At 34.7% G+C, this 27,087-nt stretch overlaps 2 protein-coding genes across 3 annotated transcripts; one reads left to right on the top strand and one right to left on the bottom strand.

Annotated features, from left to right (window-relative positions):
• Window positions 1–17,690: 17,690 nt before the first annotated feature.
• On the bottom strand, window positions 17,691–23,725 carry LOC126812557 (nucleolar RNA helicase 2). The gene is made up of 7 exons (XM_050539013.2): window positions 23,524–23,725; window positions 21,235–21,547; window positions 20,407–20,490; window positions 19,921–19,940; window positions 19,670–19,744; window positions 18,661–18,778; window positions 17,691–17,911 (listed from the first exon to the last, which is right to left on the bottom strand). Exons 1-7 carry the CDS (start codon window positions 23,608–23,610, stop codon window positions 17,691–17,693), a joined length of 918 nt encoding a protein of 305 aa, XP_050394970.1. The 5' UTR covers window positions 23,611–23,725.
• Window positions 23,726–23,817: 92 nt separating this feature from the next.
• On the top strand, window positions 23,818–26,843 carry LOC126811743 (putative 3-methyladenine DNA glycosylase). Of its 2 annotated transcripts, none has more exons than XM_050537616.1 (3): window positions 23,818–23,949; window positions 24,778–25,216; window positions 26,237–26,843. In XM_050537616.1, the coding sequence occupies exons 1-3, from the start codon at window positions 23,854–23,856 to the stop codon at window positions 26,665–26,667; spliced, it is 966 nt and encodes a 321-aa protein (XP_050393573.1). In that variant the 5' UTR covers window positions 23,818–23,853; the 3' UTR covers window positions 26,668–26,843. The 2 variants fall into 2 exon arrangements, with proteins under 2 accessions (XP_050393573.1, XP_050393574.1); XM_050537617.2 differs by lacking the exon at window positions 23,818–23,949 and adding an exon at window positions 23,969–24,023.
• Window positions 26,844–27,087: the final 244 nt, after the last annotated feature.

The following is a 27,087-nucleotide window of genomic DNA, read 5'->3' as shown; positions in this document are numbered from 1 at the left end:
CAAACAATTGTGGACGGACGTCCGGACGGACAGGGGCGACGACAATATACGTCCACATGAAAATGTGGGCGTATAAAAAGGTCAGGAATGAAATATAATAAATTTCTTCCAATAAATTTTAAAAAACTGAAATTATAAAGAGTAAAATCGGAATTCAGAATTAGACTCAGAAAATCGGAATGATTCCGACAAAATCGGAATAGTTGGCATGTATGTACAACGCGCACATAATAACCATTCGGCCAACCAACCCCCCTGGTTGAGCAGACAACCCTACCCCTTATGTACAATTTTAAAACAATTGACTATTAATAACAGATCTTATGATCTTAAGGGCACTCAACCTTATAAGCAACCAGTAAATAAGTTTAAAGAAACGTTATGAAATGATATCCACTTCTTACTTTCAAAACATGAGATACAGATATCCTTTATAATTTGGATTCAGCCGGAAAATTACCACTGACAATAAAACTAGTTTTTGTCAAGTCATCGAGCACATTAAACATTGAACTGTTATGTTTATTTAGAATTTTTGCCACTCAGATTTCAAATTTCAAATGAAAAAACAACGAAACCCAACTGAAAAATGTAACTTATATCGATCATAATATAATGTGGATTTATGTAAATTTATGTAAATAAATAAATGCACATGTAGGTAAGGCCATGTAAAATTGATACCTTGTTTCTTCTCGCTTGCACCAGTCATGAGACAAAGAAGCCTATCGATTTCCAATGATTTCTGACCACTTTGAAATATCTGGTGGACACTCGAGACAGTAAAGTTAATATTGGAATTTACACGGGGTTTTGGATGTCCGAATTGAGTCGACTGGCGTGGTTTCGATTCCCCGGGTGTACGTGACAAGGAGTAGACTCGTCTCACACTGATCCGCAGTGAATATTTGCTTGGCCGCGACAATCACTGATAAGGATGACATTGATGCGGCTTAATGAGCTAGAAATATTAACTTTTTTCCTGCCACAAATTAAATTCTAAAACATTTTTTGTATATATTGGAAAAATAAATAAAGACGTTTGACGTATTTGTAAGTAAAAATTATTTCCGATTTAGTGTAAATGGGTATTAAAATGACTAAAATGCAGCATTCTCTCCGAAGCAGTTATGTCTTATGTAAACAATGCACGCGCCATTCAGCCAATGATTCACACCGCGTGCTGTGACAGCACGTGTTAAGGCAGTCATCTATGACAGAGATATTATACGAGACTCGTAATTCACTGTGAAACAGATTGGACTCGTCTGTCCAATCTTATAGGTTTTTTTCCCAGGTCCTTCGGTTTCCTCCCACTGCTAAAGACCCCTACATGTAGGTGCAAGCGAATTATTGAAATAACCTTATGTTAGTTCTGAAATGACCTTTCTCTCTCTCTCTTTAAATTTATACACAGTGTTTAAGATTTTCAACGATTTCTGATAATTACTGCCAGAGTTATGGCTCTTGATCACTTTAAAATATTTTGTAGATGCCCCTGGAAAGCAACAGTTTTTCTCGACTGGGCAGTCACTGGTGTGCCATATAATTTTACGGCGTACAGCGTGAATGATGATATAGTACCTGAAAACCTGTTTAAAATGGATTTGCCAGCAGCCGACTGTTGCCATAAATTTTTTGTAGGAAAATTGAAGATCAAAATATTGGTAAATGTATTCAGAATGAGGTAGTCTCAGTAGTAAACGACGACGTGTATCTCAGGACATTATACATTTTTAAAAATTACATTAATACACATGTACAGTCTGTGGATATGTCAGTCAACATAAAAAAATAGATATAAATGTGTTTTATTTTATTAAGTCTTTTATAAACTGAAGCTGTTTGCATGAAAAAACATAAATTGTATTTCATAATTATGAGAAAACATACCAAATTCATAGAGTATAAAGAAAGGTCTTACAAAAGTTTGTGTTGAAAATTAGTCTGTGTTGTGTTTACTGCATACCCTCTTCGGTTTACCCAGAGCATGGGAAGAAGAAACAAGTTATCAGGTTTACAATACATGGCCTAATTCAATATTATGCATGCAGTATATAATTTCTGCATAAAGATCACTACATAAGCTTTGCCTTGTTTTTATCCAAATATTTTATATATATACATGTATGTTAAAAAATCCTTTTATCCAACAATATATAATTTTCCACACTATGATATACCCAAATTCATTATTTATTTAAAGCTGCAATTTCATATTTTTAAGTTACATTTTTAAAATGTATTAAAATAAAGCCTTAAAATAGATGGTATCTATAAACAGTTATACCATTCGCTTCATACGGATCGTTAAAGACAGAATTTTCATCTGGTATGTAAACAAAACAAAATAAAGTATTATTTGTAACTATTGTGTCTCTGGCTAAAAAATAAATACCATTTTCTAAATCAGATTGTATTCTAATAAATAAATGAACAATGTTCTTCCTAATAATCTCCCTTTGCCCCTGTATTTTCTAACTAATGAGAAGGCTGTATGATTAGGGAGTAAAGTGGCGAACTCATCAGTAGTTCTACACCAAGTTTCAGACAGATTAATGATGTCATATTGTGATAACGTATTTACAAAAGATTCATTCACATGTCTTTTCAGTCCATTAATGTTCAGCGAAAACAGTGTTAATTTGCGAGTGAGTGAACATGTACTATCAGAGCTTTGGCCACACCCCTATTGGTCAATAGTGAGCTCATTTGGAACACTTATGCTGTCACAAGCCTTAATACAGTTCAATTGTTCATCATAGATGAAAGCTCGATTAACATACATCAGTTTATCATAGATTAACGATATTCTCTCATTCGGATTGTTTTCTTTAATCTTCATTAAACATATCCCAAGCTTCTTTCTACAGTTTCTTACCCTTTCACTATAGTCCTCCTTAATATATATCGCTTTATTTCTACCCCTCTGATTGCCTCCATAATTGTCATTTTGTGTTTTATAAACTCTAAAGGCGTCTAGAATAACACTTTTATGTTTCAATCTATTTAATTCCACAAGTATTGGCCTGCATTTTCCTCCAGCCCTTGTTCCTAATCTATAAGCTCGTTCAATAGGTAAAGTTTCGTCACTATCCGCAGACAATATATTCAATGCTTCAACTAAATATTTCCGAATAACACTTTCAGTGTCCTCTTTAGTGCCTGGTTCACTTTCTTCGTATCCAAATAGCAACAAATTATTTCTCTTGGCGCCTTCCTCAAGTTTGTTTACTCGATATTTAAGCTCTCTGTTCTCTTCTTCAACGATGTGCAATTTAGTCTTCAATTCCGTTATAGAACCTAGTTGTTGGTTAATATTTTCAAATTCCTCACGAAACCCGTTTAATTGCTCAGTTATATCAGAAAGGGATTGGGTAATAAACTGTAAAGATTTGTTAATGTCTATTTCTTGTGATTTTTCAGCACCTCTGGTGTTTGATCTAGTCGATTTCACAACATACGGGGATAGCACTCCTCCATTGACGGGTCCTGGGTTTCTTTCTATGTCACCACAGACGATCAAAAGTGAGCACAAACATTGTATATGTCTTACCAGATTTATTTTGCAATATATCTTAATCATTTTAAAGTTCCAACACGTTTGAAAAACACCTTATTTCTTCCAAGTTAGTAGAGTTCGTATCTATTCAGAATCACGGTTACAATATTACAGGTATTATTTTTTTTGATAACGCAATAATCCAATATATTGCTCGAGTCTATTTCTGTTTCCCTAATAATATTCTCTGAAGGAATATTATATTTTACTGAAACGGATGTGTAAGCTTGACTATACAATGAGTTGAATTTACATGCTTCTCATAGAAATATGTTTGAAGGGTTGTCAACTCTTGTCAAGCCTTAAGATGTATGAAGTTAAACCGTAGTAGTGTTAATATAGAAAAGTAAATTAACTCATGTATTATATGTCATAAAATGTTGTGGCTGTGCCGAACTGTACATCGGCTGCACGAACAAGTTACAAAACAGAGTAACGGTTCATAGACAACATATCAGGGAACCAAATTTAAGGAAGATCCCTTTAAGTGAGCACCTTGATATCTGCGGTAAGGGCGAGTTCAAAATATACCCTTTCTTTAAGATGCCGTATTCAGATCCCATGAAAATGAGATTGAAGGAACAATATTTTATTGACAAATTCAAACCCAAATTAAACATTTCAAAATAATTACAACAGAATATAACTAGGCTAAATAAAAAATATATTCTGTTTCTCAGAGCTGCACGAGCTGTTTGAAATGTGATATTTATGAGAAGTCATTTAGCCCAGTAGTGATTCTTTGATAAAATAAAAACACAAAAACAAAAAAAAAACAAACCCATCAAATGTTTAGGAAGGATTGTCTGATAACCAGAATATTTTGTTTGTATGGCCTTATAAAATGGACAGTGGACACAAACAGCTGGCCCCTGGATCCATTCACATTCAATTGATTTGTTATTTGTAGCTTACTTCCTGCAATGTTTGTGTGGGTATAGTTTTTCGTGTAGTGCAGCCCCACTGCACTTAATATCAGAGTAGTTTTAGGCCTTTCTAGTGCAGAATGTTTTCGTTGTTTGCTCTTCACACTTTATTAATTTTTAGTGTTTTCCAAAATTCTATCCCAATTACTGCTCTTATTATTGATAATTTTTTTTGCTTAGACCATGAAAATAAAATCTCATTATTCCATTTCACAACCATAATCAAATTTCTTTTAAATGTCAATTTATAAACAGTCGCATGGTTGCATTGAAGCATTATTGGTTGTTTCTTTTGTATAGTCAAATAAATTATGTTACCTTTTTAGCAGTTAACAGTGATCGACTTTCTATACATGTGTTATTGGAGATTACAGCCAAGGCAGCAGCTAAAGCCTGAGCAGCTCCTCTTTGTTCTATTAAATGTTCGGCTTTGTCAATAAAATGTTGGATGGTGTCATCTTTAACATTATCCAATGCTCTGAAAAATAAAAATTAATTTCAAATTCAGTACTAGCCCATTGTAGGGTTAAAATTTTTTTTAGAATAAATGTGTGCAATAACATTATTTTTTTTTCCCTTTTGGTTACTTGTTATAAAAACCATCAGAAAAAGTTTTAGAAAATTAACTTTATAAGTGTTGTTACCATGGTTACAAATTAAATTGTAATGTGTGAGACACAAAAATATTGATTTTTGGTCTCCAATACAATAATTAAAACCAGAAATGATGATATATGCATGTTTACATTTAGAGTAATTTTATTTCTATACAATAAAACATTAAAAAGTATAACAATTCAGGTTTAAACTTCCATTTTTTATTAAAAATAAAAGACAGGTGTCATGGCAAAATTTGACTTCCCAATTTTTTTATCTTTTTTAATTCTGAGTGACACTTATTTATTTTTTTTTTTCAAATAACAAAACACTTAAGAGTTATTGAAGAACTTATTTCTTTATTGATTTAAATATTAAAATCATCAAATGTGAAATATATGATGGACGCTATGCAGGACTGAAAACCTGTTATGGGATGTGATGCAGGAAGGAAAATATCATCCCATGAAGTAATTTGATAATGTGTCAAGCCTAATTAATAAGGTTATTGTTAATGTTCATATGTCGGTGCCTGGTGGGCCTAATGTTCAATATGCATGACATTTGACCATCTTTCTCCATGTCTTTGAATACAACACATAAATTATAGTCTTATAGGAAACAGCTACTAGTGTATTTTAAGGCGATGTTTCCAAGAGTATTCTCTCAAGGTTATCAAGATAATACTGATATGAGGCAAATATATATATATCGACAAACTGCAACAACATGACCGAAATCATACATGACAATAACAAGATCACGGGCTTGTGAGACAACAGTTCAAATGTACAATGAACAGATGAGGATTGAAGAGTTAATTATTGTAACTGAGTTATACAACAAGGAAAATAGAAACCATACCTAACATCAAATAGGTCAAAGGTCTATGACACAATTAGTTAGAATATACAAAGGAGACAGTTATGATTAACAATCCTTAAGGGCCACTTAAGGCCAATGGGTGGTTGTAATGTTAGCAAAATACAGGATGTGAGTAATTAAGACAATAACATTAAAAGGGGCATTATGGAAGATTAGATAAAGAGCTGGCAGTTCTCACTATAATAGTTAAAAAATAGATAATGTAAAGGGAATATGCTGAAACTGAAATATTAGCGTTTGAATTTTAGGCCTAGCCTCGATCATCATTACTAAAGTCGGTACGATAAAAAACATAGTCTTGATTATCCATTTTTGGATTAACTCATCAATAAGCGTTGAGCAGCAAATCGGATTCAAATCCAGTTAAAATCTGACACGTAAGATGGCATCGAGAGGTGATTAAGGTTTTATAATGTTAATAAATGTCTAATAGTTTTTAACAATAGATAAAAGATAACTAGTGTTATATTGGGTATTAAATTTCATGTGATATATATTTGCCTAGTAGCAGGGCAGAGCATAAAATTGTCCCCAAAGTGGGAAATGTATCCCGTCCTGCACAAACTAATACAATCCAAGAAGGGTGGAATGTAAAAATGTCCCCAGAGAAGGTAACACAAACCACCTTGCCCCATTGATGTTTTATACTATATTATATGTATTCTTAAATTATGATTGATTGTACATCTATTTTAAATGTTTTATTGTACTTACACATAACCTTAAAATAAACATTGTTATGCAACACCAACAAAAATGATACGATTTTTTTTTTTTTTTATAAATTTCTTTATTTTTGTAAGAAAACCAATCTGATTAAAATACAGATCTATATTTCGTTTCGTTTTTTTTTAATCTTTCAAAGGCCTCTACTACATGAAGATCTGACCAGTAGTAGTGGAAGGTTGCGCCAGGGGACATACGAGCGGCTTTTGACCCTATGATAAACCACTCAGCGTTGATGTTTCTAGTGGGTTACCCAAGTTCCGAGCACCTCAAACCCAAAACTGCAGTAACAGATCGCTTCATTGGCTAATCCCTCACACCATCCAGAATGCGGGTTATATAACAACTCTTCCAAATCCTAGTGTAGTAAAGACAATTAAAACGAAATTTTGAACTTTAAATAAGGAAATGAAATAGGATCTGTATTTTAATCAGATTGTAAGAAAACAATCATTTTCTGCATTCAATTTATCAAATGTGTTACAGATGACCATTATTAAATGATTTTAAAATATACTATTCAAAAAAAGTAGGGGATATTTGATTTTTAAGTGTTATTAAAGTCACCTAATGAAACTGACGAAGAAACAAATGACAAAATGAAATGAAGTTCACATTCATTGATTTATTCCAAATGATCGTTAGACTAAGTAAGGCACAGACTGACCATTATAAGGGTAAAATGATACCCGGGGTCAAACAGCAAAGTTACCACAGCATCACAACCAAGTCAGTAACGGGTAAATCCTCCTCTGTTTGCCAAACAAGCATTGATCCGACGTGGCATACTCCTAATGAGACGTCTAAGGTCATTTTGGTCCAGATTGTCCCATTCCTGTTGCAACACAGCAGCAAGTTCTTGGTCATTGGCAGGACGTTGTTGACGTTGACGTAACCTCTGTCCAAGCATGTCCCAGACATGCTCGATGGGGGAGAGGTCGGGACTCAGTGCTGGCCAAGGTAATGTGGTGATGTTCTGTTGTTGGAGGTAACCTGTAACGATCCTGGCCCTGTGACATCTTGCGTTGTCATCCTGGAAGATGAAATGGCGGCCATGACGTCGTGCGAACTGCACAACATGGACTGCCAAGATGTTGTCCCGGTAGTACTGGCCTGTAACACGCCCTGCAACAACATGTAAAGCCGTTCTTCCAGCAACAGTGATGCCTCCCCACACCATAACAGAACCACCCCCAAATCGATCATGTCTGATGACGTTAACGTCTTGGAAGCGCTCGTTTCGACGACGCCACACCCTCCTACGTCTGTCCAAAAAATCAACAGTGAACCTTGACTCATCTGAAAACATCACATTGCTCCAGCGTCGATTATCCCAGTGTTGACGATCCCTACACCAACGACGTCTTGCCTGAATGTGATGATCTCTCAAACAAGGGATCACGCGAGGACGTCGGGCGCGAAGGTGACCCCTATGCAGTCGATTCCGAATCGTCTGGCCACTCACTCTCACACCAGTGTCTGTTTGAAGACGAGCGCTGATCTGATTTGCTGTGATGACACGATTTCTCAAGGCCAAGGTACGGATAAATCGATCCTGGGCTTGAGTTGTCGCCCTTGGTCGACCTGAGCGTGGTCTGTCCTGTACAGATTGTGTATCACGGTATCTGGACCATAGCCTGCTTATGACAGACTGAGAAACATTCATCGTCCGCGCCACAACCGCCTGTGTTGTGCCGATCTGTAGCATGCCAAGGGCACGTAACCTTTCATTTTGGGTAAGCCGACGCATATCAAAATTTGTTTTCTGGTCACTAAAACAAATAAACTGATGTTTCCACCCTGGAATTCAATGCCACAATGACTGTAACATTCAAAGTCAGAGTCGTGCAAATCTTGGGTTGGACCCCCATGATGATCCCAAGCATCACCTGCATTCCATGCTGTAGCTATTGGTGCGTTTGGGCGTCACATGTAACTGGAAATGTTTCTTCTGTTAGGTTCTATAGTGACTTTTTTCGTAGTCATTTGCATATTTTAGTATTATGCCCCCAAAATCAAATATCCCCTACTTTTTTTGAATAGTACAATATGGTCTTTTTGTAAAAAAAATAATTTTTTGTTAGTAAACATGTATTGAAAGACCACCTAAGCCAGAAATACAAATGTCCTATTACTGTAACAAAAGGGCAATAACTCATGAAGTAATTATCAGAAATCAATGGAATTAGATCAGATAAAACTGAGTATATATTATTAAATTACAAATATAGATTACAGGCTGTATACAGCAATTGAGAAAATAAGAAATGCAAACCAAAAAGTGTTATCATCAGATCCAAATTTTTGCGGACCATTTTCAAAGCATCTTTTTGAGAAACAAAATCACATCAAAGTCAACTACAAAGTGTAGTTTGTTACATGATTCATTAAAACCACTTTGTTATAGTCTTTGTTTCTGTTTTGTTTTGTAATCCGGTTGGTGTCAGACGTGCCTGTGTTGCTATGATTTTTGTTTACAATCAACATATATAAGAATTAATTAAAGGGATATAGTTCACTCTACACACACCAGGTCATCAGCATAGGCGTCGTAAGAAGTGGGAGGAAGCACCAGAATAAACAGAGAAAACCCACAAGGTTTGTCACATACAAGCTTAGGATCGAAACCCTGCCACTTGACTCAATGACAGACCTTATAATCCCCTCCCATGTTGATAGGGAAAATATATAGAGAATCTCCTACCAGTCTTTTTTGATATCAAAAAATATCAACACAAGTTGATAAAGTAACAAAAAACGAGGCTCTGCCGTTTTTTTTTTACTTTATCAACGAGTGTTGATATTTTTTGATATCAAAAAAGACGAGTAGGAGATTTTATTTATCACCCAATCCCTTCTTACATGCACAAATAGATAAATATAATTCTTTGCTGTAGATTTCACTTTTACTGAACATTATGGCGTAGTAATACATCATTTTTTGACAGCTATTCAACCATTGCAAAGTCCTTTATATTGGCCCAGTGTTTCCATCAAGGTCAATTGAATAATAATAGTTCATTTTTGAAAAAAAAAAAGTTACTTTTAATAAGAAATGAACTATTCTTTGAAAATAAAAAAAGTAGTTCCATTTCAACTGACCAATCAAATTCATGTAAGGATATCGCAGTAGATTATGAAATATATCATACAAGCGATATCTACTGTGGAATGTATTATTGGGTGATAAAAAGACAATATTAAGGAAAACATAGAGATAATATTTTAAACAGGGTTAATTATTTTTATTGAAGTTAAGAGATATACAATAGATAGAACATATTCAATTTGAAAAATAGCAATAGAAAAGAGGGACGAGTTGGGGAGTTGGCAAACTGTTATAGGTAGTAGCACATTTAAAAGATAGGTTGCCAGGCAACGAAACATACGCCCACAGCAGCTATATCGTCCGGGCAGTCAACAAGAGTTATCGCATATTTTTACTTTTTTCGGTAATGAAACATTTATAATACATTAAAATCTGATTAAGAGTAACAACTCATTAAGTAATTATCAGAAAACCATTAGAAATTTGTTTGGTTTTTATAATGCTAATGTTTAGTATACAAAACTTTTAATATCATGGATTTAGCTGTTCAAGTCATAAAGATTCATTGAAAATCAATATACTTGTTCGTCTCAAGACCTTAAACTCTGTGTACTAATCTGAAGTCAATCAGATGATAACTTTAGCCTCTAGAGCGTCACAAGATTTTTCAAAGTGATCAAGGGCCATAACTCTGGCAGTAATTATCCGAAATCGTTGAAAATCAATAGGATTCTTCATCTCATGACCTTAAACACTGTGTATAAATTTGAAGTCAATCGGATATTAACTTTGACCTCTAGAGCGTCCACAAGATTTTTTGAAGTGATCAAGGCCCGTAACTCTGGCAGTAATTATCGGAAATCGGTGAAAATCAATAGGCTTCTTTGTCTCATGACCTTAAACACTGTGTATAAATTTGAAGTCAATCGGCTATTAACTTTGACCTCTAGAGCGCCCACAAGATTTTTTTAAGTGATCAAGGGCCATAACTCTGGCAGTAATTATCAGAAATAGCTGAAAATCAATAGGCTTCTTCGTCTCATGACCTTAAACACTGTGTATAAATAAAAAGTCAATCGGATATTAACTTTAGCCTCTAGAGCGTCCACAAGCAATTGTGGACGCCGGACGGACAGACGGGGGCGACGACAATATACGACCACATTTCAATGTGGGCGTATAAAAAGCAAAAAATATTTTAATTACCTGATTGCATCATCTGAGGCAGCTTTAATTATATCTTCAGGTGTTGGAGGTCCAATACAACTAAATTTGATGCCCTTGGGAAATATGACATAATTACCGGTACAATTAATCTCATCAATCAATACATATCAGATGTAAATAAACAAGCCAACAGTGAGGCTGATGTCCCCTGCAGAAATCCCAATAAATAAATAGAAGACACATATTAATTAATCGCACATTTACTTTTTTCAAAAGTATCAAGCAATCAAACTGATTATCAACTGTACACTAAGTTTCATCACTTTCTATCAGATAGAATCAAAGTTATCTTGTCCAAAGCATCGACCAATGAAATTACTTAGCTCTGCTTATATTAGCTTTAGCTTGAAATATTAATCATTAAACTCAGTCAAGACATTCACCTAATGAACATCTACATCAAGTTTAAACATTCTACCTCAATTAAAAGCAGAGTTGTTATGTTCCAAAGTCTTGACCAATCAAATTGCTTATCTCTGCTTACCCAAAGCAGATAATTCTCATCTTCTAACTCCATCATGGCATTCACCTAATAAACATCTATGTCAAGTGTGAACATTCTAGCTCTATTAGAATGAGAGTTATTGTGTTCCAAAGTCTCGATCAATCAAATTGCTTATCGCTCTGCTTACCCTGAGAAGAAAATGTTCATTATCGAACTTAGTCAAGGTATTGATATATAAAAACTATACACCAAGTTTCATCATTCTCACTTAATTAGATCTAAAGTTATCGTGTCCCAAAGCATCAACCAAACAAATTGCTTATCTCGGCTTACCCTAAGCAGAAAATGCTCATCTTCGACCTTCATCAAGGTATTGACCTAATAAACACCTACACCAAGTTTGAAAATTCTAGCTCAATTAGAAGGGGAGTTATTCTGTCCCAAAACAAAAAGTTTGACGGAAAAACGGACGGACAAACAGACAGACGAACCCTTCGAAAGGCAGGGGACAACAACTAATTAATCTTATTGTTTCTTATTGTTTCCCTATCAACCAAACATTAATCATCACGATTCTGTATGAAACTGAAATTCTGTATACAGATAACATCTCTAGTAGCTTTATAAGTAATAAAAACACAAACGTGCCAGAATGAAAGTTAAATAGGAAGGTTAAAAATTATTGAAACATTAATTAAATTGATCAATTCTAAAGTAAGTTATGGCTATTTCATGTTTATATGGCTATTTCAAGTTTACACCAGTTTCTATTGATTTCACATAGAGTAAAAGCAAATATGCTATCTTTTTCATCCAAGTCATTCCATCTACATATATAATAATAGTTTTATCTTACACTTGGACATTCTTAATAGTGAGCTATGGTGGCTCAGCGATGGAGAACTAGCAAGAACAGTGTTTAGTCATTTGGATTGGACAAAAAGCTGAAGTTCTACATATACACTGACATACACATAGAAGAACTCTTGACAGTTGGAATTAGACATAGCACACAGGGCCCACAAATATCTATCTTATTTTCTTACATCAGCTAGGTTGGTATTCATGTTACAAAGCCCCCGATCTGATCGCCTACTTGAGCCACACAGAGGTAAAGTTACAAAAAAACCTGTATTTTTGCATAGTCCTTGAACAGTTTTTCTTGTGCCGACACATAAAAGTTTTCTCGGTGGTACTGCATCTCATGCACTGGACAGATCTGTGAAGAGTCATTTGGTATATACCAAGGGGTTACGCTGAATGATGTACGATATATCTACACACTGTTTAATATTTTATTGAGCAGTTGGGTTGCTTTGTAAATGAAATGGGGTTTAACATCCTGCTGTTTTGCAGAGAGTGTGCTAAAGAAGGCAGGCAAATGCCATACAGAGAAATTTGGGCCAGACAGCGTGCTAGAAGCGCCACTACACGCTACTATTATTTCAAATTCCAACTGTCAAAAGAGAGAGAAAGAGGGATGGGGATTAACGTCCACTCATTAGGTCATTTTGGGAGTGACATATGGTTTAATTTTATTTCAATAATTCGCTTGCATGTTGGGGTCTTTAGCAGTGGGAGGTTGGACAGACAACCCTACAACCAGGGAATTGAAACCACACCAGTTGACTCAATGACAGACCTTATGATACAATGCGCATGCACTAACCATCCGGCCATCCACCTCCCTTCAACTGTCTAGGAGGCTGCTTTGTATATGACAATAAATAAATACTTACTGCTTTATATTCTAATGCTCGTAATGAATATTCTTCTCTAGAACTATATAAACAAACACATACACCTGATCTACCGGCACGACCTGTACGACCTGATCTATGTATATAGGCATCAGCATACTGAAACAATGAGAAAAAATAGATTAAAAACTTGAATTAATTCACTTTTGGGACGATATGGGAACAAAAATGTTTGGATAATGTTTTAGAAATATAACGATACACATTTTTCATGATATATTTAAGTTGAACCAATCAGAAATTTTTCATATTTTTTAAGGTAAGCTAATCAAAGAAAATTAAACTTTCTTTCTAAATTGTACAAAGGTATAAAGCATTAACATGGAATAAAACTATCAAGTCATATCACAAAGGTCTATGTTGTGCAATTCACTTGACATTTTGAAGAAAGAAAACTATATCTAAGTCAACAACATCAACCACCCTACTTTTAGTTCCCAAACAAACAAAAAGTAAAGTTAGACATTCATCACATTCATTAACAAACCAGCGGCTGCCAGACAGGATACGCCCACATTTTCGAGAGATGGATAGAGAACAAGCTTAAAAGAAAGTGATTTTTCCTACAATCAAGGGCCATAATTCAGGAAGTTACAGTCCGATATGCGCAAATATCGAAAGGAACTGAGATCTTTGGGTTATAAACTAACATGTTAAGTTTCAACAAAATCGGATAAAAATTGTGACCTCTATAGGGTCCACAACCTTGATTTACCATATTTTTACGCTATTTGAGAACGAACGGCGGCCATTTTGTCTGTCAATTTTGGGCCGATTTTCACGAAATTCGAACTCAGGCGTCCTTAGGGTGTAACGGTGATATATTTACACAGTTTTTTAAATCAGATAAAAATTATGACCTCTATAGGGTCCACAAGCCAAAAAACGTGTTTTAGCGTACAATCAGGGGCCAGAATTCATGAAGTTACGGTCCGATATGCGCGAATTTTGAAAGGAACCGAGATCTTTGGGTTATAAACTTACATTTCAAGTTTCAAGAAAATCGGATAAAAATTGTGACCTCTACAGTGTTCACAAGCCAAAAACGTGATTTTTCGTACAATCAGGGGCCATAATCCATGAAGTTACGGTCCGATAGATGCCAATATCGAAAGGAACCGAGATCTTAGGGTGATAAACCTATATTTCAAGTTTCATTGAAATCGGATAAAAATTGTGACCTGTAGACTGTTCACAAACAATTGTGGACGGATGGACGGACGGACAGGGCCGACGACAATATACGTCCACATGAAAATGTGGGCGTATAAAAATTGAAAAAAAAACCCGATTGTCCCATTGATTGAAATTTATACCAAAATATCTTGGATGATATATTACGATATTGAGATTATTTTGGTCATAATGACTATATATCACTGTGTTTTCAGGGCTGGCCACGAATAAATTGATGGCGAGCAGATGACTGCTCACGCAAATTTAGGCTTGGGCGAGCAAGGCGAGCAATAAAAATTGCTCACGCAAAATGTTGTTTCCGTGAGCACACATTTTGTAACATTGTTTCAATTTAAAATCATATGAAATTGCTATTCCTGGCTTTGCAGTAAACATGTGTGACCATCGCTTTCTGTTTTTGACAGTCATCGTCATACGACTCTTCTTTAAAACCAATCACCGTATGGATTTCTTCACCCCACGACATAAATGTGGATACATCAATGTAGATAGGGCAATCGGGTTTCCTTTGGCCATTATTACGCTTAGATTTAAAATTATACGACTGCACAATGGAATAAAAACCGAAGTTCTGATAAAATAAGAAATACCGATAAATATTAGTTTGAAACGTGTTTATTTAGCGTGAATGCCAAATGCCGGATGTAAACATTCTTTACTTTAGACTCGATTATCACGCGTTTGTTACTGGTGTTCGTGGGAAAACCAGTCATGATGTTCAGGTCTCAAGTGTATTTTTAGTAACACGAGTGGTGAGCAACTTCATTAGCCAATCAAATTTAAGGAGGAAATGCCGCGTGCAGCTGGGTGAATCTCAGTTTGACAGACGAATTTATGACGTTATTGACACTGTCGGGTTAGTTTCGGCAATAAACTTATCAATATTTTGATTATTTTTACAGGTTTTTCTTAAAATTTTACGCGAGCAACGAACCGCTCGCGTAAATGTAGATTTACGCGAGCACAGCGCGAGTGCGAGCAACTGCTCGCGTCTCGTGGCAAGCCCTGGTTTTGATATTTGTTCTAAATTCCTAAGAAAATATATTATATCACCCAATCCTACTTCCCATGTACACAATGGATTAGTACAAATTAGAATTTAATCTCTTTTGGCTAATAAAACTGATTAATATAGAGCTAAAAAGGATATATAACTAAAGAGGAAACATTTTGATCTCTGAATGCAGTGTAGACAAACTAAAAAGTAAAAATAGGTCGAATGCTAGATTGGAGACGGTCCTGCACATATGATGTCATATTTGGATTGTGCATTAGGGTTAGGCTAGCTCTGTTTACATCTCACGACTTCGACGAAATCTGCAGTTCCTAACCCTTATCCTAACCCACATATGACATCATATGTGCTAAAATGTGCAGAACCGTCTCCAATAGACCAGTTCAAAAACTGGAATTAAGATGAAAGGGAAATAACTCTATTTTACAAGATTTCAGATCTAGTTGATAGTTAAACTTACCCTAGATGGTTCACACTGTACAACAATATCAACTTCTGGAATATCTAAACCTCTAGCTGCTACATCTGTTGTTATCAATACTTTATATTTACCTTCTCTAAAACCCTAATAATATATACATGATAAACATTAATCGATCATCTCTACAAATAAGGCTTAAAGTCTGCTTCCACTGAGGGTGTTAACACAGACAATGCAAATCAAATGGAAATTCTCATTAAAGACATTGGAAACTGGGTCTGAATTTATAACCAAAACAATTTTTTATCCCTTTGGATTTTTCTGTTACATTTAATCTGCTACATGCAGAATTATTACAATAAATATACTGTTTTAGATCTTGAATTTAGTTCGTTGAATTTATTAATTACCTTTAACACTGATTCTCTTTTTTCTTGTGCTATATCTCCATGGAGAACGTGACCTTCAACCTTGATACAAGGACTGATGGCAAGTTCGTCTGCTTCTTTCTTGGTTTGACAGAAGATCATAGCTCTACCATGTGTTCCACTATACACAGATACAATATCACCCAATATAGATGCCCTTTCACCATGATTACATTTAATAGCCAAATGCTAAAAAAATAACAAGACAGGTCCTGATTTAATGTTGACATAATTGTCGAAACCTTTGTGTGTACAAAATTTTTTGTGACCACTCTAAGGCGTACACTCTTTACGGTGCAGTACCACATTCTCTATGGGTTACGTAACTCATTTATAGACTGTTATCCATCTACACAACGTAGAATTGGGGAATTTTTGGACATTGCCTTGAAAATAGGTGAGAGAGAGAAAGAAATGGGGTTTAACGTCCACTTGACACAAACTAGGCCATTTCAGGACTAACATATGGTTCAATTTTATTTCCATAATTCGCATGCGCCTAGGGGTCTTTAGCAGTGGGAGGAAATCGGAGGACCTGGAGAAAACCCATGAGGTTGGACAGGCGACCCTACACCTTGTCACGTACAACTGGGGATTCGAAACCACGCCAGTTGACTCAATGACAGACTTTATGATACAGCGCGTACGTGCTATCCATTCAGCCATCCAACCCCCCTTGAAAAGATATTTAAGAGCTTCAGATAGTTTCACAGGTCTTCCAAATTAAACAGTTTTATACACTCAAGCTACAAATACTGTTCTCACTGGGTCATTGTCAGTGAAGCGGGACTGAGGGTCTGTCAAGAAATAGTGTTTAGTCATTCAGATGGGTGTGCATGTAAAAGAACCCTTGACTGTTGGGATTCTATGAAGAGTAGCCGACAAATTGAGAATCTCCAATGACACTTTGTTGATTTTAAAAAATATCATCACAAGTTCATAATGTATAAAGAAAAGCCTTTTGTCAGTTTTTTTTAACAGTTGATATTTTTTGATATCAAAAAAGACGAGTAGAAGATTTTATTTATCACCCAACTCTTTCTTACAGGCACAAATAAATAATTATAGTGAAGTCCCTTGTGTAAATGACAATAAGAAATAATGTATACCTGAACTGTTTTTGATGTTTTGTTGAAATCTTTACCAATTAAATCAATAGTTTTAACATCATCTCTCATATATTTATTAGCTGTTTTTCTAACCCATGGTGGTAACGTAGCTGTAAATAACATGGTCTGTGGTTTGTCTTCTCTTTCTCCTGTTAAATACACAAATAAACAGAGATTAATTAACCAGCTTTCTACTCATGAAATGGGGTCTGACTATGTTCAGCACTCAATGATATCCAAGCCTGGACATAACTTACATATTATAATGTACGCGTTTAGTGATAATTTGTGTCTTACAAAGTCCATGACAAATGATAACTCAACTAAATGCTTGTATCACTTGTTAGTTAGTTGGAAGTATATCAAATCTACACTTACCATCTCTATAAGCATGTCCTAGAATTTCTTCAACAATTTCCACAAATCCCATATCTAACATATTATCAACTTCATCTAATATAACATGTTTTATTTCTGACAAGTTTATATTTCCTTTTTGTATATGATCGTTTATTCGTCCTGGTGTACCAACAATAACGTCTACTCCTGATCGCAATACACGCTCTAAAATATAAAATATTATACATTAATTCTTCAATAAACACTGTAAGCTTATATCTGTCATTTAAAGAGAATCTGGGCTGTGATCAATAACTGATTGACTAACAGAACTAATACAATTCTATTGAATATATTATCAAATACTATTTTCATTGGAAATTTGTCAAATACTACTTTTCTATAAATTTGTCTTCAAATTCTATTCATTCAATAAAGTATAATAAAAAAAATTGATAAATGGGGTTTAATGTCCACTCGACACAAACTAAACAGCAGACTGTTGAGAATTGATGCTAAACACAAATATTCATTTGTGTGTTTTCATTTCGATCCCTGCAAAAACCAGTTGATTGGTACAATACTACCTATCCTACCAGTAAAATTACAGATAGTTCCTATCCTATACATAATGTTGGCAAAATTCCTGATCTTTCCCCTCCGGATAGTAAGTGTATCCCAAAAATCATTTTACCCAAAAGGGAATTATGACTGAAAATTCAAGTTTATCATCATCTAACAATTTGATTTTTCACAATATGATATTTTCTTACATGACATGCAGTAAATGTCAGTTACATTGTTTTAATGGCATTTAGTAGTTGAACTGGAATACACAGGTCACAATGATATGGAATAGAATTAGTGCTTATTACTGAGCGATGTTGCTCGTTAAAGACGAGAGAAGCCTGGTCGGAATGTCGCTCAGTAATTGCATTCCATAGAATTGTGAAATGTCAGTTATATGAACATACCTTGTGGTCCGTAAGGTGTTCCTCCATAAATACATAGAACAATTAATGATGTGGAGTAGGCCTGAAAATCCTCTGATACCTGCTTGGCCAATTCTCGAGTGGGTGCCATGACTATTACCTAAAGTATATGGGGTTTAATTAAAATAAAGACACATGCACCAGTAATAACGGAAGACTAAATGTGTGGCTACTGGCTATATATTTTGTTCAGATGAAGACTGGAATATCATTTGATACAATGTTTTAGCCTACAAATTTCTTAAGCGATTTTGCCTCCATAAATTTTGGCCTGTATTTGCTGAAGAACTAAAAATTATAATGATTATCATACACAAGATAGAGTATGCAAACTTCTGGAAAACCTGATACTAGTTTCATATTGACTACCTCACCAATCAAATCTTATTCCTTTTGACAAATTGGCCGAGAAAGTTCATCCCGATTTTCCGACGTGGTTTCCCCTTGTCAGTGATGCAGGATGGAGGGCCTGAAAAGGACAGCTGTCTAGTCCTTCGGATGAGACGAAAAACCGAGGTCCCGTATAAACATTGGAATGCACGTAAAGGATCCCTTGGCAGTTGGAATTCGATATAAGAGTAGGCGATAGTGCCGCTGCCCGGGCAAAATTTACCTCATAGCACACTGTATGGCGTATGCCCGTCTTCATTAGCCCAGTATAGGAGCAGAACAGTAGGACGTTAAACCCCATTTCATTTCATTTCCTTTTGACAAAAAAACTTTGTAAATTCACTGATTTTAATTCTAATTGCAGGTGCAGGTGTCCTGAACCTTTTCAGGCCAAGCGGTCACAACCTTAAAAGGACGAAAAAAAAAACAAACCCAGCAACGCATTGCCATTGGGGGAAGGGTTAACAGACCACACAGATGGGCCCTGAGTTGGGGATCCCTGCTCTATTGTTTCTTATGTCTCTGTATTTTAGATCAGACTTCCTACTTGATCTCGAAAATGTATGAATCAAAGAATAACTCCATTATCAATAATACCAACCTTCGGAAGTCGTCCTCTTTTTGGTGGAGATTTATCCAACTGTAATTTCTCTATTATTGGCAGTGAGAAGGCAAGCTATAAAATAAATAATTCTATTAAAATTCAGAGAAAAATACTTATAATAACATTCAATAATTTAAACAGTTAACAAATACTAATTTTACAATACACATTTAGATCTTATGTTTCAGAATATCTAAATCTTTAAAATCAATCTCTTATTTTGCAGTAAAACAATCAGCCACACTTACTGTTTTTCCAGTTCCAGTTCCTGAAAAGGATTTTGTTAAAAAATATTAAAATATTTTAAATGACAATGGATTATATATTTTTTGTGAGGTCATCTAAGGTTAATATAGCTACAGTAGAATACCTACAGCTGAAGGTGGGGTTGTATTTAAGTTTCTTTGAATATTCAACAATAACATCACAAAATCATCTCTAGCAATTAAAGATGCATTATGTAAGATTTAGATAAAGAGCTGACAGTTTCATCTTCAGTCAAATTACTTCATTCTGAGAGATGTTAAGGCTGTTTGGAGAATAGTTGAGTCTTGACTGTCATTATCCATTTTGTAATTAAATCATTAACCACCAATCGTGTTTAAATACATTGAAAATCTAGAACATCTGATGGCATAGGGAGTTAATTGTGGTCTTGGCAAGTTAATAAATTTTTCAATTAATAATTTATAGAAAATTTAAGGCTAAAGAAGGATTGTCTATGAACAACTTACTGGCTTGTGTAATAATATCTGCACCACTATAAACAATATCAAATGATTCAGTCTGTACTGGAAATAAATATGTTATCCCTTTAGCTGAAAAAAAAAATACAGAAAATCACTTAAACAATGCATCCTTCACAATTTTTTCCTAAATGATTAAAATTTGCAGGGCTTAATCCATGCTAATATATACTCAGATTGATTATTTAAAATTTAATTAAGAAAACAAAATGCTAGATAATCTCCTGATTTAAAACAGGTCCATTAAGCCGGTTTGCCCACAACATAAATGGGGGGGGGGGGGAGGTCTATTTCAATTCCACGAAATTGAACCATTTTTGTACCAAGACTCCTCCTAGAGATTCATCTTTAACAAACCTTATTTCTAAGCAACAAACCTATAGTTTCAATGTACATTTGAATATTCTTGAATCTATGGTTAAACCCTTGAAAGTCAAAGGAATGCATCTTTAAAGCTAAAGAGCATCACAAAAGCCACAAAATAATATTGTAATTTACATTACATGTATGTTCCTTGTATTTTGTAATCTTGGATAATTAATGAATTCTCACAGTGTATAACTCATTGGATATGAAATCACTGAATTAGTGTTACAACCTGTTTGATTCAAATTATATCTTATATTTTACATTCAAGTGTTTTTTTCTAAAAATAACAAACGAAGCAGAAGTCTCACTCCTGTGTGTACGAAATTCTAAATCTAATCCAAGATCGTGACGAAGTAGCCTCCTTACTGAAAGTACAGCACATTGGTGGAAGAATCCATGTAAGGTGTGGGTAATATTCCCCAAGCAACACACAATGACCATGCCTACCTTTTAGCTTCTTTATGGTAATGGGACTGATCTTAAAATTTGTGAAGGCACCAGCTATTTGTTGTGGTGTCAGTTCTTCTTCCTCTGAAATGGTCTCCCCATTTTGATGTGAATCTTTGCTTTTACCATTGACTCCATTGATTTCTGTTGATTTTTTGTCTTTCTTGTCTTTTTTATCTGATTTTTCCTTCTTTTCCTTTTTATCTGTTTTAGAAGTATCTGATTCTACTTTTTCTGCTTTCTCCTTTTTGCTTGGTTTGTCTTTCTTTTCTTTCTTCTCTTTTTTATCTTTCTTGACAACTACCTCTTCTTCCTATAATAGACCAAATTAACATTCAGATTTATATTAAAATGTTTTTTTAAAATAAAATGACAGTAATTTACAAGCGTAATAGATGAACCAAATCCCATCTACATCAACCAATAGACATATATCCATGGCATAGAACAAGCATGTGCCAAGTTTTACGTTGATATTACTCAAATTGACAAAGCCATAGGAAATAATAACAATATGATATGACATATTTCGACATTGCTGATACTGTGATAGACCACGTTTTGTTGTTCGTTCTTTTTTTTAAGATAATTTTTACTATCACTGGATTGATAGAATGCAATTCTGGAAACACTGAAATACTATTGAGTATAAGATAGATAAGGGATCAATCCGTTACTTAAATTAACTATACCTGGCATTCATGGTTGATCTGATATGACTCATATTCAATTTCAATAATGCAATAGAGAGAGAGAGAAAGAGAGAGAGATGGGGTTTGTCCACTCGACACAAACTAGGTCATTTTGGGACTAACACATAGTTCAATGACAGCCTTATGATACATTGTGCATGTGCTAACCATCCACCTGTTAGGTAGCACCTCATTTCGGAATCAGTTTGACGACTTTTTAGACTCAGTTTGATGACTTTTTGGACTCAGTTTGACGACTTTTCGGACTCTGACTGGCAACATTTCGGACTCGGACTGGCGTCATTTCAGACTCAATAAAAACTGAAAAATTCTATGTATATATTTGTAATAACTGTTTTTTCTTTTGTTTTAGTTGAGGTTGAAGACAGACAATTCACAATAAAAAAGAAATTAAACATTGTTAGTTGTGTTTTATTTATCCCATACAGACCTTACGCACTTGAACTTGAAGTAAAACCACCGTTACTTCCCTTTTGTGTTTTGTTTTATTTAATTGATCGGCGATTATTGTATTTAATCTGTATTTTGATGAGTAAGTTTAGATTATTAACGATAATTGAGCAGCCATTCTTAAAGCCGTTAGGAAACGATTGAAAAATAAATAAAAACACTGCAACTTGCCTTTTGTTGTATTTAATGCTGTGTTGATTATTGAAACAAAACTGAGATTATTGATAGCCAAAGCCCAAATGTATTATATGTATGTCATACTATGTGCCATATTCCAATTCTAATCATTCTCAATTTTCATACGAATCTATTATGGCTAGTGGAAATTGTGTTAAGTGTACCGATCCGGTCTGTCTTCGACAATGAGGCCTCCAGTGTGATGCTTGTCATTTATGGCAACATCGTACCCTCGATTCCGGTACATAATGAATTTTTCTTTTATTGTTATTATTAGTATTAATACGTAATAAAATTTGCTGTTATTATTAATGATTTATGGCAACATCGTACAAAATGTTAATCTATTATGTTATTATTACTATTTCAGGCATCACTCAAGATGAATACAGGAGTTTCAACCATAATGGAACTGTCTTTGAGTGGAAATGTTCTAGATGTGTGGTCCCGCCTGCAGAAGAAGAAATGGATATCGAAGAATCATTCACCATCAATGTCTGAAGATGAGGAAGATATAAGCGTGTTTGTAGGCGAAGTACCCGAGTTAACATATACCATAGAAGAGGCTGGAACCACACATGGAAAAAAGAAGTTGTTTGATAACATAGGTTTTGGTTACACGATAATGGTAAATAGATATGTGTTATATAAAGCAATGTAAAGATAAAGCAGGACAGACAATTCCATGTGTGGAAAAAAAGAAGTTGTTTGTCAATTTTGTACCTGTCAAAATATATAATATCTTAGAACTAATGTTTTGTGTTTCAGACAGACAAAAAAACGAATATTGTGAATACTGCCAACATTAATTGATCCCAAAACTGGCAATTATGGTTATTTATATAATTCTAATGTAAATGTAAATAAATAGAAATAAATGTCTAACTTGTAACTTACTAAAATGGGCAAAACAAAATTAAAAATAGGTCAAATTATCCTTATTACTTACTTCATCTTCAGATTGGACTTTCTTCTTTTTTTTCAGACTTTTGTCTTTCTTAATTTTAACATCAGATGTTGACTCAGTAAGCTTCATGTTGATTGTTTAGTAATATGTGTATAATCAATCAAAATTCATCAAAATACGGGAGATCATTTCCCAAACACGTGTTTTGGTGTTGGGGGATTATTTAAAAAGGAAGTGCGTCATTTGTCGGGTCCAAATTATCGTCGTGATTATCCAGACGTCCCACTGAAAGTCATAAGAGATAGGGACTGAAAAATCAAGTGCAAATTAGGAAATTTACATACTGGAACGTCCGGTATAGACTTGATTATCATGCCCCGTATATCTATTGAAAAAAAAAATGGGAACTTGATAATCAAACTTGTTTACAAATATTGCACAATACAACACAACACAACGCACGCACAGGTAAAAATGTTTAATATGTGACAGCAAGATTATCGATACACAATTTAGAGACATAAACGAGCCATGGGTTTGAGGTGTGATACAAACTACATTCTTGTTAGGAATGAAAAAAAAAAAAAACCACCACAAAAGTAAAAGTGAAGGCTGTGTCACATGGCTATATTTCTGTCCCATCCGAAGGAATTGATCGATTTATTATTTGCATATTTGCATATACCGACATTTGATCAAGCCTAAATTTGATCAATTGAGTCAAAAGACTGTTATAAATAGTACTGATCCTTTTTCTAATGCATGGAAAAATGGATATGCATATAATTCCACTGCAATTATACCGGAATAAGGTCCTGCAGTGTATACATTCAGATTCAGATGACTTGAAAGCATGTTTGTCCAAGTATACTTGGGGGGGGGGGGGGGTCAAGGTGGCTAAGTAGGTAAGACGCTGCTAGTCTGGAGGTCGGGTGTTTGATCCCTGCATTGACCAAGAAAGTTCATCCAGATATTCCGGCGTGGTTCCCCCTTGTCAGTGATGCAGGACGGAGAGCCTGACAAGGACAGCTGTCTAGTCGTTTGGATGGGACGAAAAACCGTGGTCCCATGTACACATTGGCGTGCCCGTAAAAGATCCCTTGACAGTTGGAAATCGATGTAAGAGTAGGCCGTAGTGCCGCTGTCCGGGCAAAATTTCCCTCATAGCACACTGTATGGGGTATGCCCGTCTTCATTAGCCCAGTTCGAAGCAGAACAGTAGGACATTAAACTCCATTTCATTTCATTCCAAGTATACCGGTAATTGATTATGCATTATTTCTGGTTTAATTCTAGGGTCTGACTTTCAGAGCATTTATACAGAACACAGGAATCTGTAAAATGCCCAAGCGAAAAACTGCTGTTCCTGGAGGTGATGCTGGAAGTAGTATTATAAATAAAGAGGAAAAAACAGTGAAAAATAAAGTTATCCAGAGCAAATATTTTTCAATGAAAGCAGAGAATTCGCACAAATTGACAAAAAAGTTCTTTGATCAAACAGGAGAAGACTTAGCCAAGTCTTTACTTGGAAAAAAATTGGTGAGAATGCATGAAGGAGAAAGAATGAGTGGGATTATTGTTGAAACAGAGGCGTATCTGGGACTAGTGGATAAAGCAGCTCATTCTTATAATGGTAAAAGATCAAATAAAACTGAAGCCATGTTTATGGAACCAGGCACAGCTTATGTTTATTATATATATGGGGTGTATTGTTGTATGAATATATCATGTCAAGGTAAAATAAGTTCAAAATTTTATTTATGGTGTAGAAAACAATAATCAACTGAAATGGGGGTTAACATCCTACTTTTCTGCACCAACCGGGCTAATAAAGATAGACATAATGTGATAGGATTTCAGAATCAAATCTGAGTTAAGATGCACCAAAGTTCAATAATAAAAACCTGTATGCCCTTTCAAATTGTGTACACACAGGAAAAGTTATTTTAAAGAGAAATTATGACTTGGGGCAAACTTGGTGTGAATGGACCCTAAAACTCTTTTAATACAAGTACCGTTTTTGTTGTCTCAGGTTGGATGTCAGGATGCTCTATTATGAGTCTTGTGAGTTCCTGACTTTCTATAGGTTCTGTCGAGCACTAAACACTGCTACATGCAAATGAATATTATTAAATATATATTTAACATGCTAATTCAGAAAGCGCACAGTTGTGTTGAATGGAGACTAAAATCTATTTCATTTCATTTCCTCTTATAGCTGTGCTGTGTTTGACAGTTGTATATCATGGTTCACCCAAATAAAGGGAAATAACTCTTTTAAATGGCACACACTATTTCCTCCTTGGTTCTGGGAAATAAGAGAGAAATTGGGTTTAACGTCCACTCGACACAAACTAGGTCATTTCGGGACTAACATATGGTTTAGTTTTATTTCAATAATTTGCTTGTGCATAGTTATCTTTAACTATGGGAGGAAACCAGAAGTCCTGGAGAAAACACATGAGGTTGGACAGGGACCCAAATCCTTGTTACAGACAAGTGTGGGATCGAAACCTCGCCACTTGGCTCATTGACAGACAAATGAACTGATTTAACAAAATAATAAAATGACATGACATGACGATCCGTTATCAAATCACATATTTATCAAATCACATTTTAACAAATTACATTTTCTCTCTGTCAGCATAATTTTATTATTGCGTAGTTACTCAGACCTAATTGATATTTCAAACCATGTTAACTCTACCCTATCCTCATCCATATTTTTACCACTATTTTTTATTACATGTAGGAGAAGGTTGTGCTGTGCTACTGAGGGCTGTAGAGCCTTTGGAGGGTAAAGAAAAGATGAACTTACTAAGATGGAAAAATACCAATAATGAAACCAATGTTTCCACAGACAAAGACAAACCACCTGTTGCCAAAGTTCCTAAAAAATTGACTAAAAAGGAAAAAGATCTGTCGAATGGACCTTCTAAGATGTGTCAAGCATTGGATATAACAAAACCTGAATTAAATAAAGTTGATTTGACTGATAGTGATAAACTTTGGTTAGAAGACGGTGATCCTATCTCAGATTCTAAAATAGTTGTTAGTAAAAGAATTAATATCGGATACGCAGAAGATTGGGTTGATAAATTACTCAGGTTTTATATTCTTAATAATGATTTTGTTAGTGTACGAGATAAACCAGCGGAAAAAATATTAGTTGATATAAAATGATTTTATTTTTTGATTTTTAATTTATATAGTATGTACATAATATATATTGCACTAATCATTAATATTTTCAATTTAACAGCATGTCAGTTGGCATATTTAGGAAGAAATCGACTGGATTCACTCCCACATTGTGTAGTGAACTTATTAACTTTATAATAAAACAATATCTATATCAATTGATTATGTGATACCCTGTATTTAAAATCTTCATAATATTTAACAATATTGTTGATCACATTTTATCATAAAAATTATGTTTCTATTGATAGAATTCACTCTGTAATCTGAAATACAACTGATGAAATTCTTGACCTGGATTTACTTGGTATACAAACAGATCTGTAACAATAATGTTCATAATCAGATGTCTTGTGACCCAATAGCTGTTTTTGATTAAATCCAATACAAATATACAACCCC

The sequence above is a fragment of the Patella vulgata genome, chromosome 2, assembly GCF_932274485.2.
Source record: "Patella vulgata chromosome 2, xgPatVulg1.2, whole genome shotgun sequence".
NCBI lineage: Eukaryota > Metazoa > Mollusca > Gastropoda > Patellidae > Patella > Patella vulgata.
Note: the sequence above shows the minus strand (reverse complement) of the source record. Positions and strands in the feature narration are given on the sequence as shown.

Excerpts from the sequence above, each read along its gene's own strand:
- LOC126812557 (XM_050539013.2), bottom strand. The coding sequence starts at position 23,610 with ATGAAGCTTACTGAGTCAACATCTGATGTTAAAATTAAGAAAGACAAA. Across the intron at positions 19,745-19,920 it reads GAACTGGAACTGGAAAAACA|CTTGCCTTCTCACTGCCAAT; the intron begins GTAAGTGTGGCT and ends TTTATTTTATAG. Across the intron at positions 17,912-18,660 it reads AACACCTTACGGACCACAAG|AGCGTGTATTGCGATCAGGA; the intron begins GTATGTTCATAT and ends TTTATATTTTAG.
- LOC126811743 (XM_050537616.1), top strand. The coding sequence starts at position 23,854 with ATGCCCCGTATATCTATTGAAAAAAAAAATGGGAACTTGATAATCAAA. Across the intron at positions 23,950-24,777 it reads ACAACACAACGCACGCACAG|GGTCTGACTTTCAGAGCATT; the intron begins GTAAAAATGTTT and ends GTTTAATTCTAG. Across the intron at positions 25,217-26,236 it reads TATGAATATATCATGTCAAG|GAGAAGGTTGTGCTGTGCTA; the intron begins GTAAAATAAGTT and ends TATTACATGTAG.